The sequence below is a fragment of the Anneissia japonica genome, unplaced genomic scaffold, assembly GCF_011630105.1.
Source record: "Anneissia japonica isolate Jap-2015-1 unplaced genomic scaffold, ASM1163010v1 scaffold288226_len153066_cov224, whole genome shotgun sequence".
Classification (NCBI taxonomy): domain Eukaryota; kingdom Metazoa; phylum Echinodermata; class Crinoidea; order Comatulida; family Comatulidae; genus Anneissia; species Anneissia japonica.
In genome coordinates this window covers 107,744-119,622 of record NW_022717227.1, presented here as the reverse complement: position 1 = coordinate 119,622, position 11,879 = coordinate 107,744, and the positions used below count along the sequence as shown (strand labels likewise).

The window sequence follows — 11,879 nt, the reverse complement described above, 5'->3', positions numbered from 1 at the left end:
GCTCACGACTTGTCGATACGCCTCTGCAGTCTTATGTGATAAAGCTGGTTATATGGTTTAGTTTAGAGCATTTTATAGCAATCCACCTCTGAAATATGAAATACTTTTAAATTTCTGTATAGAATTGTATGATTATTGTATAAAAGAAGGATATGCTGACAAAAACCTCATAGCAAAATGGAAGAAGCAAGGTTATGAGAGTCTATGCTGTTTGCGGTGCATACAAACAAGAGATACAAACTTTGGAACTAACTGCATTTGCAGGGTACCAAAGGGCAAACTAGAAGAGGTGAGTCAAAAGCTAAGTCTGCACTACTCTATCAAATTTTCTTTGACAGAAAAATGTTCTGTGCCCATATATATAATCACAGGGCACCTACATACACTATGGTTATGGTCGTGATGTGATGTCATCATAACCATAAACAAAATTTGGTTGATGGCAAACTTTTGCGTTATTCCCCTTTAAAAAAAAACAAAAACAAAAAAAACACTAATACTACATGCTCATGGTTCATATTGCACACAACAACAGCTTCTCTACCACAAGGTTTTACAAGGGATACAATAAAGGTGGTGTGGTGTAATAACCTTCAGCTTTCCAGTTGATGCATTGAACCAATATCCCAGTGGTTTAAGTTCTATTTAATGGATTTTATTTTTCTTTCAGGGTAAAGTTGTAGAATGCGTTCATTGCGGATGTCGAGGATGTTCTGGCTAAATAGTTGATTTACAACAAATTCAAGTAAATTCTGAACCAATATAAAGATAATTTCACCAAAATCACCCAATGCTGTCAAATGTGATGTCGTTATTGAGCCAAAAATCTGATGAATCAGGAACAAATAAAAACAGAAATAGGAGATGATGTTATTACACAAGACAAGCAGGGACAGATATTTTTTTTCTTGTAAATAAATAATTGTATAATATCTGTGATGCATTGAATTTGACTTGGCAGTTCACTCTGTAGTACTACAGTACTTTAAATTGTCAGCTCAGCTGCTGACAGAATGTCAAGCTAGCATAGTAAGCTGTGAACACACTGCGTTGCAATGACGTACGACCAGTGCTGTATCTAATAAAGGTCCCAAGAAACTAACTGTTCCCTGGGGTGCGCAGGGGGATGCATTCCATACCCCCTCAATTTCTTGAGCCCCTGTTATCCCCTACTTCAATATCCCTAACGCTTGACAAAGCGACGCCATCTGCTGTGCACATCTCGTCGCGTTGCCCGAAGACTGTCAGTGCAGTGTGTGTCTGGCTTTCAATTATATTTGTAAGAATAACATTTACTAGTGACCAATCTAGGATTTCATATCACATTTATGAATTAGGATTATTTTTATATTTATAAAAGTGCACCCACCTTTCCTGGAGTACACTAATTCAATACTCAATTATTTACTTGTCCTTGGTACCATGTTACTTCTCATTGTGCTGTACAAGATTTCAATACGAGGCCTAGGAACTACAATTATTTTTAGTTCTGATAAAGACTAAGGGTTTGGCAAGGGGAGAATTTTAACCATCTCAAATTGCAGGTTGCCCTGTCAGAAAATATTTGGTTCTGGGTCACTGGACCAATTTTGGCTTCTAAATTACCTGCTAAATTCAGTTCGCATAAGTAAAATCTGTAGGTTTTTACTGTTATTCTTGTTTGTTTTTAATAAAATACACATCAATTGATAGATCCAAATATCTCCTCTCTTTTAATATTTTTACCAAATTAAACAGTCAAAATCTCAGGCCGAACCAGTTTTATCCGGGGGAGGGTGCAGTTGCGATTACAATAATATGAATGTATAAACATGTGCATTGCTACTGGTATGGGAATTAAGGGTCCCATGTTTGAAGTCGCGTGTGGGAGGTGTGGTTGAATCAGCTTTAACATATCTAGTCAAGCTAATTTCTGCAAGAGTATCGATAATACAGAATTAAAAAGGTGAGAGGTTAGTTTCAAGGAGATTTTTGTTTGCTTGCGAGAGTGCGGACCTCTAGAAGGTTTAGCGAGTCAAGGGCTAGACACAGATTTGAATAATTCCAAAAATTAAAGAGGCAATGAATGTGAGCAGGAGCAACACTTTGAATATATTGAGCACTTCTTTGACAGATTCAACATAACACAACACATCTATGCACTTCAAATCTGACAGCATCTTATGATGCCACCTGATGAAATTTATCGTTGGGGAGAGTTTGAGGGCGTCCTGAGAGTATTAAGCATGATGATAGGGGGCTTTCGATTGCACGACAACGGTAGGACGTAAAATGTAATGACGTCAGTAAAAGTCATCTGCGCATGCGAGAACGTTAAGGTCACCTCGTTGAGTAGATTCTGGAACGCAATTTGGCCAAATCTATGTATGCAGAGAACGTAGAACGCTGGGTAGGACGTTCACGCACGAGTGGTTCTGTTCTAGCATTGCATCGCACAAATCGAAAGCTCCCTAATATTTTATGTTAACTGTCCCTGACTCAGGCCTACTATGGTGACACAGGCCTACTATGGTGTTACAGTAATAATATCCATCATATCAATACAGGGGTACAAGAATATATACAGTAGTACATAAATAGGTCATACAGTACTATACAGATAGTTAATTTTATTTAGTACCAAAATCAGAACTACTAGTATCAAATATTATTGTGGCAAATGTTGATAACAACAACTTTACACTGATGACATTCAAGAAATAATCAAAAACTACATGGATTCAATTTATTTATAATTTATTCTTTGGATGATTTGACAAAAATCTGATGTACAACAAGCAAATAAATTTTTCACTTAACAGTAATTTTCCAATCAGAAGTAACTAAAATAATAATAATAATAAATCTCAAACTAAAAAGGATTAATTCTTTAAAATAGTGGGTTTACTCTGATAATAATATATTAATTATTTTGTCATCTCAAAATGAGGGAGACGGTCATAAGTAGTTTCAATTGTGCATTGAACAACAAAAATGGAAGAGAAACCAGCTGGTGTTTAAACCAACAATTTCATATTTCAAATCTTACTAAAGAAAATAAGTAACCATTTCACAAGAAATAGAGTAAAACCTCGTTTGGGACACCTCTATTTTCGGCCATAAAACAAGGGAAGTATATCTTTTAACACTGCAGCCAACCCCTATTCTGGGGATGCCCCTATTACTTTTTCAGGCAAAACATATTTCACTCGAAAATGTACAACTGAATTTATTGAAAGGTGCTAATCGTTTTAATGGATATTTAATTAAATATTTTTTGAAGTAACTTTAAGGCATCATTATTATATCTTTGATTTTTTTAATTGTATATAATGTATATTTACTGTTTTGGAGCTTTTATGGCATTTATTTATTTTATGATACTTTTACCATTAACCAATGGAGACCACTGAGATTAAATGTTTCGAATAATTACATGAATAAATAAATAAATTTAAGAACAGGAATAATTTTAGATTTTGCTGCGAATGTTGATACATGAGTTTATGAGTTTGCATATACAAATGACCACATATTTAGCATGTCTAATTTGCATATGCAAATTATGAAACTTCAGCATGTGTAATTGGAATATGCAAATGCCCAAACTTGTAAACTGAGTGCCTAATAATTCTGACTATAATTATCGCATTGCTTTATATACTTATAAATTATTCTACATTAATAAACATTTATACAAATGTATATATACACAAAAATATATAATACAAATGTCTTAATTTTTAATCCTAATTTAGAGAGTAAAATTTAAAAAAAAAAGAAATATATTTAGGTTGAAACTAGCAACACATTCAATAAGTAGAAAAAAAAACTTATTACATGGAATATTGGAAATCCACACGTACCCACTGTACTGACTAGTAAATATCTGGTGTGGCTTTTATGAGTGAAAAAGATAAATGAATGGGAGTTTGTCATCCTTGCGACTGGACTGAAATTGACTAGTTACCGGTAGCTCTCATGCCAACTTTCAATCACAATTGTGCAACTACCAGCAATAAGTTTGAACTAGTTGCCTAGAGCACTTAAGTCGCTTCCAATTGTAGATTATCTACAATGCTATGCTATGCAACACTACTGTGATTAGCATGGGCACAGTTACTGGGTTACTACTGTCACCTGACCATTCTCAATCGCAGCAAAATAGAACATGGGCAACCGACAACATCGTGCCATATCGCAGGACCTGTATTGTTTGCCATTCGCTGGCAATTTGCCAAAGCTCAGTTAAGCGATAAACTCATTCCAATATCCTACAGTAATGCACACAATGATCAAACCAAAACATCTTTTAAAGTTTAATAATTTTAAGTTTAAAAAAATGTTGATATGTCAACAGTAAATGATATAACATAAGTATGGTACCACACAATATTGATACTTGTAAGAAATTATAAAAAGATTGGGGGAGCACTGTAACGCATGTGTGAAGTTGCGATTTGGGTAATCAAATATAATATGCACTTGGGCATACCGGGATGCACAATTGGCATACCAGCAGGCACCACCGGCATACCTGATACACCATTGGCACACATGGATACACCATTGGCATACATGGATACACCATTGGCATACATGGATACACCATTGGCATACCTGGAATGCACCATGAGCATATCTGTGTGCACCATTGGCATACCAGCACACACCACTGGCATATCAGATCATCGCTCACATCACAAACTAACACAATCAAAATAGAATGTGTTATTTTGTGAAATCAAGAAAGTGCATCAAAATACGCGCTGTTGTTGTTAACGACTTTTTGTGTGGAAAAGAATACAAAAGTGCTTGACAACCAATAGAGTTCGTTTTGACGCGCTACTGTGATTCCACGAACTAACACAATCTACTCTGATTATGTTAGTTTGTGATGTGAGCAACGAGATGCACCATTGGCATACCTGGATACACCAGTGGTATACCATTACACACCATTGGCATACCTGGATTCACCAAAGGTGCAATAAAATAATCATAGATGCTCTTGAACATAGGTACAGTCCACTCCACCGTGGGCACACTGAGTACGTTGGCAAACATCATGAGTGCAAGCCACTGAGCATGTGTCCTGGAGTTCACCATGGATACAATGGAGTGCATCACAGGAACCCATCACATGCTCAATGAAGTCCTCATGTCAGTGTATCAGTTTGGCCTCAAGTGCCACCAAAAGTACTGATTATACACAGAGGTCAACAGTAGGGTAGTCTTTCACCTGAGCAAGAATTTGTTTGAAATACTCGGCAACACCAACGTCTTCATTTACATATCGTTCAATGAACTTATCACGCTGCAATAAACACAGATAATTACATCAGCATTTTAACGTGTATATTGGTCATTACAAATCAAGCGATAAAAAATTACACTGTATGGCACAGTGGGAACGGTTTGGTTTCCCAACCTCGAGGACAAGGTTTCAATCTGTGTGCATTTGTGCCCTTAAGAAAGGCACTTTACCTGCACTGCTTCTCTCCACCCAGGAGTACGAATAAGTACCTGAGAAGGTTCAAGTGCAAAAATGTGCTGATATATTTCATGCAGCAAACTATGGAATTTCCCCCATAGGCATCGTTCCAATGACTGGGGCAATAATGTGGAAAAGTGCTCTGAGACTTAGTTGTATAGAGAGCTATATAAAAACCTACATATTATAATTATTATATTATGCTGAATTTTCATGCATTCCTCACATGAAGCAAGTAGTCGCATATTAACCGTTCCCAGTCATAGGACATCATGGCAACACAGTAAATAACCACCAATTATAACGTGGGGTGTAATATTAGTATCCTAATATCCTTAAACGGTAAGAAAGCCCTAGTACTGCATTGTTTATGAGCGATTAGAAATTAGTTATTGAAGTTAGAGAGGGCGACCAGAAATTCAGAAATTCAGGAAGAGACACTTAAAAGAAACCTTTGAAGAGCTGCAATCCACAGCAAATACAGCTAACCCACATGCATGTGGAAACAGGGAGTGTTGTACAGAAAAATATGAGGATGAGGGAAATAAAAATGATGAGGATAATAATAAAGGTAACAATAAAGATGATGATGAAAATAACAACAATGATAAAGATGATGAGGATGAGAATAACAAAGATAATGTTGACCACAATGACAACGATGATGATGATGATGAATGGGTTGTATTACAAAAACTTTTAATAGTTTATATAGTTCTGACAGTTAAATTTCTTACCAATAAATCTTTGTACTTTGGCCTTCTAGAAACATCTTTTGTTAGACTAGAACAAAATAAAAATAAAAACATTAAAGGAAGCACTAAGTTATTAAATTAAATTATAAATTTTTTTTTTTTTTTTTTTTTGTGATCAATTTATTTTTCAAATAAATTAACCCAATGAAACTGATAAAGATTTCCAATCATTATATTGTTTCACAGCGAAACTTATCATGTCGCTTGAATAAATTCGCCTAGTGGAAAACCGCCCTAAATAGTTATCAATGACCATCATCACTTAACTTAAAAATAATAACATAAATTTTTATACTCACCAAATATTAACAAATTGAGTATATTCAGGGGAAAACTGGTGTTCTTCGTTACTTATTAATTGAGGCGGATCCCCCTTCACAACTTGCGTCAGTTGATCAAACACGCTCTGCCACTTTGGATACGGAAACTTACCAGTAGATATTTCAATCTGACAAAACAAATTTAAAATCAATTGAAAAAAGAATAAATAAAAAAAAAAATTAATAAATTACAAAAATTAATTGAAATATAAACAAATTTAATAGAAATTAAAGAGATACACATTAATCTTTTTTTTTTAATTATTATTTTTTGCACAATCTCTAAATCGTAAAAAATTATTGAAACATTTTAATTGGTTGAAAACATATTTAAATTTTGGTAAACAGAATGTCTAAATAAGAAATGATTAAAGGGCACTCAGGGAGAGCACACCTCCGCCCACATCATAATTCTCTTCAGTATAAATTTTCTCTGTATACTCCCCATAAAAACAAATAATGAAAAAAAACAAAAAACAAGTAGACTCCTTGGGATTTGAACCCAAGTTTGTGATTAAAACTATGGGATGTAGGCATATAAATAAAAAAATTGGTTTTCGTTGATTGTGACCTTGACCCTTCAAAATTTAATCAGCTCTAGATCTTAGGTAAAGGAACATTGTGGTCAAGTTTGACGAATTTCTTATAAAAACTGTAGGCTGTTCAGAAGAAATCTGCCGACAGTCAAATAAATAGCTAAATAAAAAAAAACGGGCAAAAACATAACCTGCCCACTTCGTTGGCGGAAGCAAGAATTGCATCATTCCTTCTAGCCATGTTCTCCATTTGGGTTAATTAAAAAACAAATGTTCCAAAAGTGTTCTCTAAATGGTTTGTTGATTGTAAATTGTTTCCGGATATCATTTAAAATGAAAATATATACATGCATATAATTATTGTCTTGTCTTGGCTTTTAGGACTTCTCTGAAAATCAGCCATGCTGAGTGGGACTTCCTGGTTAAGTATTAATAAAGAAAGAAAAAAAATGTATGATATAGCATACAAGCTGTTAAGATCTGTCCAAAATTTCTTTGGAAAAAAACTGTTGTATGCCCATATTTAGTCATGATGTGCCTATGTATGTTCATGATGTGATGTCATCATTACCATATTTAGGCATGTCACATTTTTTTTTGGACAGGACTTCAGACGGTTACTCACCATAGTTATTCCAAGACTCCACACATCAGATCTGATGTCAAAAGTCGACACTTGTGGATCAATTCTTTCAGGCTACAAGGACAGAAAAAAAATATTTTAAAATAACATCACAGCATATTAAATTGAATACATTTAACAATTTAAAAGGTCAGGGGTTAAGTGACAGATATACCTTCTAAATCTTGAGTGCCTAGAGCATTTTAAGTGGATATGCATGCTATCTAAAGCATATAATATTATTATTATTATTAAAGAGATCTTGTTTCTTTAAATATTACAATTTTAAATATTAAGATTAACATTTTTATGCTACCACATAAAACAAATAGGTCTACATACAAAGTTACAAATTACAAAATTATTAAACTGGAGACGTACCGCCATGTATGGCTTGCAACCAGCATCTCTCGTCTTGGCAATTGAATCAACAAGTTGACCGCTGATTCCAAAATCACAAAGCTTTATTTGACCTTTGACATCTATTAATATATTGGATGGTTTCACATCTAAAATATGCAGTGATTTAGAACAAAAAGAAACATAATAAAATTAAAAGTAACTGTATTTTAATTGTTAAAAAGAGGAAGTAAGAAAATTCAAAAGTATTACAAAATAATTCTTGTTTCTGTAACAGTAAATTATATTCCAATTATTTTTAAACAATTAAACCAATTAGTTGATGTTAACTTACGCTAGCTTTCATCTTGTTGTCAACAAGATTTCGTCAGGCTAAGTAGTTTATTTGTTTTATAAACAAATAATTGGAATATACCGTTACAAACCTGATGAAATTATTTGATCATACAAGTTAATTATAGCATTAAATAACAAGAATAAATTAGCTTTGTTTGCAAATACATATATTGGTTATAAATATTAAGTTCAAGCTTCTTTTTATTGTTACGTAAAAATGAACATGAAATTCCTCTACCAAGGTTCAAGATACAAATATAAAACATATTAAAAATAATATTAAATGTGTTAATTGCATTAAATACATTGTTTAAATAAATGTATGTTGTTAGGCGATTGATAAACATTTGGTTGGAGACTTTAAAGTTAAAAAACAGTTTAAATAGAGACTGTATTTTTTATTACCTCTAATTTAAAAAAAAGCTGTAATGTAGACCTAAGTACAAATGGAAATAACCTGTAGTATTGTAAGTTCACAAAACTATATGAATAATCATCAATAATATATGAATAATCATTAACAATATATGAATAATCATTAATCATATATGAATAATCATTATTAATATATGAATAATCATGTTCACAAACCTCTATGAATAATCTTTAGTTTCTCTTTCAAATAATGTAAAGCTTTGACAGTCTGAAGAGAAAAGAAATAAATAATCAAAGCTAAGGTAGGATACAGTAATGCATAATACACAGCGTCATTGTGCTGAATTGCGTATGGGCGTGGTACTGTATATGACTATCTAGCTGCTGTAAAGAGGCGGTAATAGTAGCTATGTGTTCACATCATTCAACAACGACGGGTTTAAAAGGATTGCTACTTACTGCTGTTGGCATATCCTAGGCCCCCGGTATTCAACTTACAGCCCGCAGGCCAACTCCAGCCCTCCAAATTATTAGATCCTGCCCGCTACATTGCTCAAAAATAAATTTTTTTCCCGGTCAATTTTCAGTTATTGTTGCAAAAGAATTTGCTGAAGAAGTGGAGACGACATTCACATGAGTAAAAATGTGTTATTTCATCGAAATTTTAGGAATACAGCAAAATGTTAGAATTAGTAGGAATAATGACCCAAGCGTTTTTTTTAACTGAGTAGCAATGTCACATAGTCAGTCTGATAGTGTTAACAAGTGTCACAGCTTTTTCTGAGTATTTAACTATATCTAGTGGCGTTTTGAGTATTAACATGGACTGATTGGAAATATATAATTATATAGGGGGACAGGCTCGGGGTACATGAACCCATCGGGAAATTCTGAACCTTGTGGGGAATAAGCCTATATTATTTTGGGAACGCTCAAATATTTATAATAATAATATAAGAATTTATAATTAAACGACCGAGGTGCACTATCAAAGGCGCTTTGCACGTTACTAACAGAAAATTTGAGTTTTGAGTAATTTTTAAAATAAAGGACAGTTTTGAATGTGTGCATGGAGTGAATTCCAAAGGTGGAACTTATTTTTCACACTAATGCACATGCATGGAACAACTCTACTTCTCAATGTGCCCAATGAAAATTACAGCAGTTAATGACAGAAAGACAGGAAGATACTTTTATGTATAAATCATGGTACAATACTGTATAGAAATAAACTGTAATTTGTCTTGTGGTAACTATAATAATTTATTTGAATGTACAGTACACTTTTGTATCAGTGGCACATGTCAATTTGGCAGTGCGTTCAGAAAATAAAATACTAAAACTTTAAAAAAAAATTACACAGATCATCAGAAAAGCAATATAAAGATGGAAGTAGCCTAAAACAAAACAAGGTAAAGTGAAAACTAAAAATAAAATAGTAAAATTATTTCTCATGCAGCAACATTAATGCTATAATTATACACAAGAGGAATCTTCAAATGTATATGTATGACAATGCTATTTACTTACTGCTTCTGCAACTTTACCAAGAATTGGTTCTGGTATACTCTTCTTGAGGTGATGGTGGTGAAATTTATATAACTTATCCAATGAGGTATCCATAAGTTCCATACAAATCCAACAGTCACCCTAACAAACAAAACAAACTTTTGAATTTGAATCACCTTTACGAAAATTTTGTTCCATTTTAGTGCCCTCTGTTAGTTCATTTCATTAGTTAGTTTCCAGTTCCATTTTATAGTAGTGATCGAAACATTTCTTTTTTATTATATTGTTTCTTATGAACTTCATCATTACATTAAAAAATATGGTGGAAATCAATTATGATGGTTTAAATAATAAATATTGTTCAGGATTAAAGCCCTGTCAAGACTAAAGTATCAAATTTCATTTGACAAAAAACTGTATGCCCATATATGGTCATGATGTGATGTCATAATGACAGGTCTGTGTATAGCACTACTACATAAAAATCAAAGCGCTGAAGAAAAATATAAATAACTAGTGAACATTCCAAGGAAACATGAGGCATTACTTAACTGTATAGGTTTAGTTAAGTCACATACTATCTTTTCAAATAAATTTGATAGACTGAACAGGGCTATGAGAATAATCAAGTATTTTCTGTGAATGTACTGAACCTCTTTAAAGAGAGCTCCAAAGAACTTGATAATATACGGGCATTCACTGCTCCTCTTCACCACGTCCAAGTCCATTAGCAGCTGTTTCTGGTCCTTTTCCTCTACTGTGGATCGGATTCTCTAAATGTTTTGGAAGAACCAACAAATTAATTAGTGTCTCATCATAATTGCAATAATATACAGGTCTCACTCTAATTAAAAACTCAAAAACAAACTTGCTGTATTTTTACATTTACAGCTTATCTAATAAAAAAATCGGTTAATGTCCCCTAATTAACTATGATAACTGAAAACTGATTTCCAGTGGGGTCCTTCTGGTGGTGATTGGGCAGTACACTGGGAGACAATCGCCTACTGTTATCTGAATAGTGTACTGCATTCTTACACATGCACATGGGCCATAATACACATGGGACCAACAGTTTAAACTTCTCATCCAAAGCCCTCCAGCAGAAACACAAGGAGGGTAGCAATGGGAATTGAACCGGGAACCTAGAGATCTCCACATTTCTGCACACACACAGTGGCTACCACAAGTTTAGCTGACTGAGCTAAGCTGCTCTCTAAAGCAAAAAGACTAGGACCCCTGTCTCTTATACACATCTAGATGTGTATAAGAGACAGCATTTTAATTGGTTGAAAACATATTTAAATTTTGGTAAACAGAATGTCTAAATAAGAAATGATTAAAGGGCACTCAGGGAGAGCACACCTCCGCCCACATCATAATTCTCTTCAGTATAAATTTTCTCTGTATACTCCCCATAAAAACAAATAATGAAAAAAAACAAAAAACAAGTAGACTCTTTGGGATTTGAACCCAAGTTTGTGATTAAAACTATGGGATGTAGGCATATAAATAAAAAAATTGGTTTTCGTTGATTGTGACCTTGACCCTTCAAAATTTAATCAGCTCTAGATCTTAGGTAAAGGAACATTG

The 11,879-nt window shown here is 33.6% G+C and overlaps 2 protein-coding genes across 2 annotated transcripts in view; one reads left to right on the top strand and one right to left on the bottom strand.

Annotated features, from left to right (window-relative positions):
• Window positions 1–122: 122 nt before the first annotated feature.
• On the top strand, window positions 123–1,744 carry LOC117110148 (protein BUD31 homolog; the record flags this gene model as incomplete). Its single annotated transcript, XM_033252758.1, is given in 2 exon segments — window positions 123–289; window positions 671–1,744. Coding segments are annotated over 2 exon segments (218 nt in total), but the record flags the coding sequence as incomplete, so codon positions are not given.
• A 1,216-nt stretch (window positions 1,745–2,960) lies between these two features.
• The window catches only part of LOC117110147 (dual specificity mitogen-activated protein kinase kinase 4-like), a gene marked incomplete in the record, with an annotated part of 14,496 nt that continues 5,577 nt past the window's right edge, over window positions 2,961–11,879 (bottom strand). The window contains 8 exon segments of the mRNA XM_033252757.1: window positions 2,961–5,296; window positions 6,211–6,256; window positions 6,528–6,676; window positions 7,710–7,781; window positions 8,088–8,215; window positions 8,994–9,045; window positions 10,308–10,427; window positions 10,940–11,059. Of these exon segments, the coding sequence (XP_033108648.1) occupies window positions 5,186–5,296; window positions 6,211–6,256; window positions 6,528–6,676; window positions 7,710–7,781; window positions 8,088–8,215; window positions 8,994–9,045; window positions 10,308–10,427; window positions 10,940–11,059 (798 nt within the window).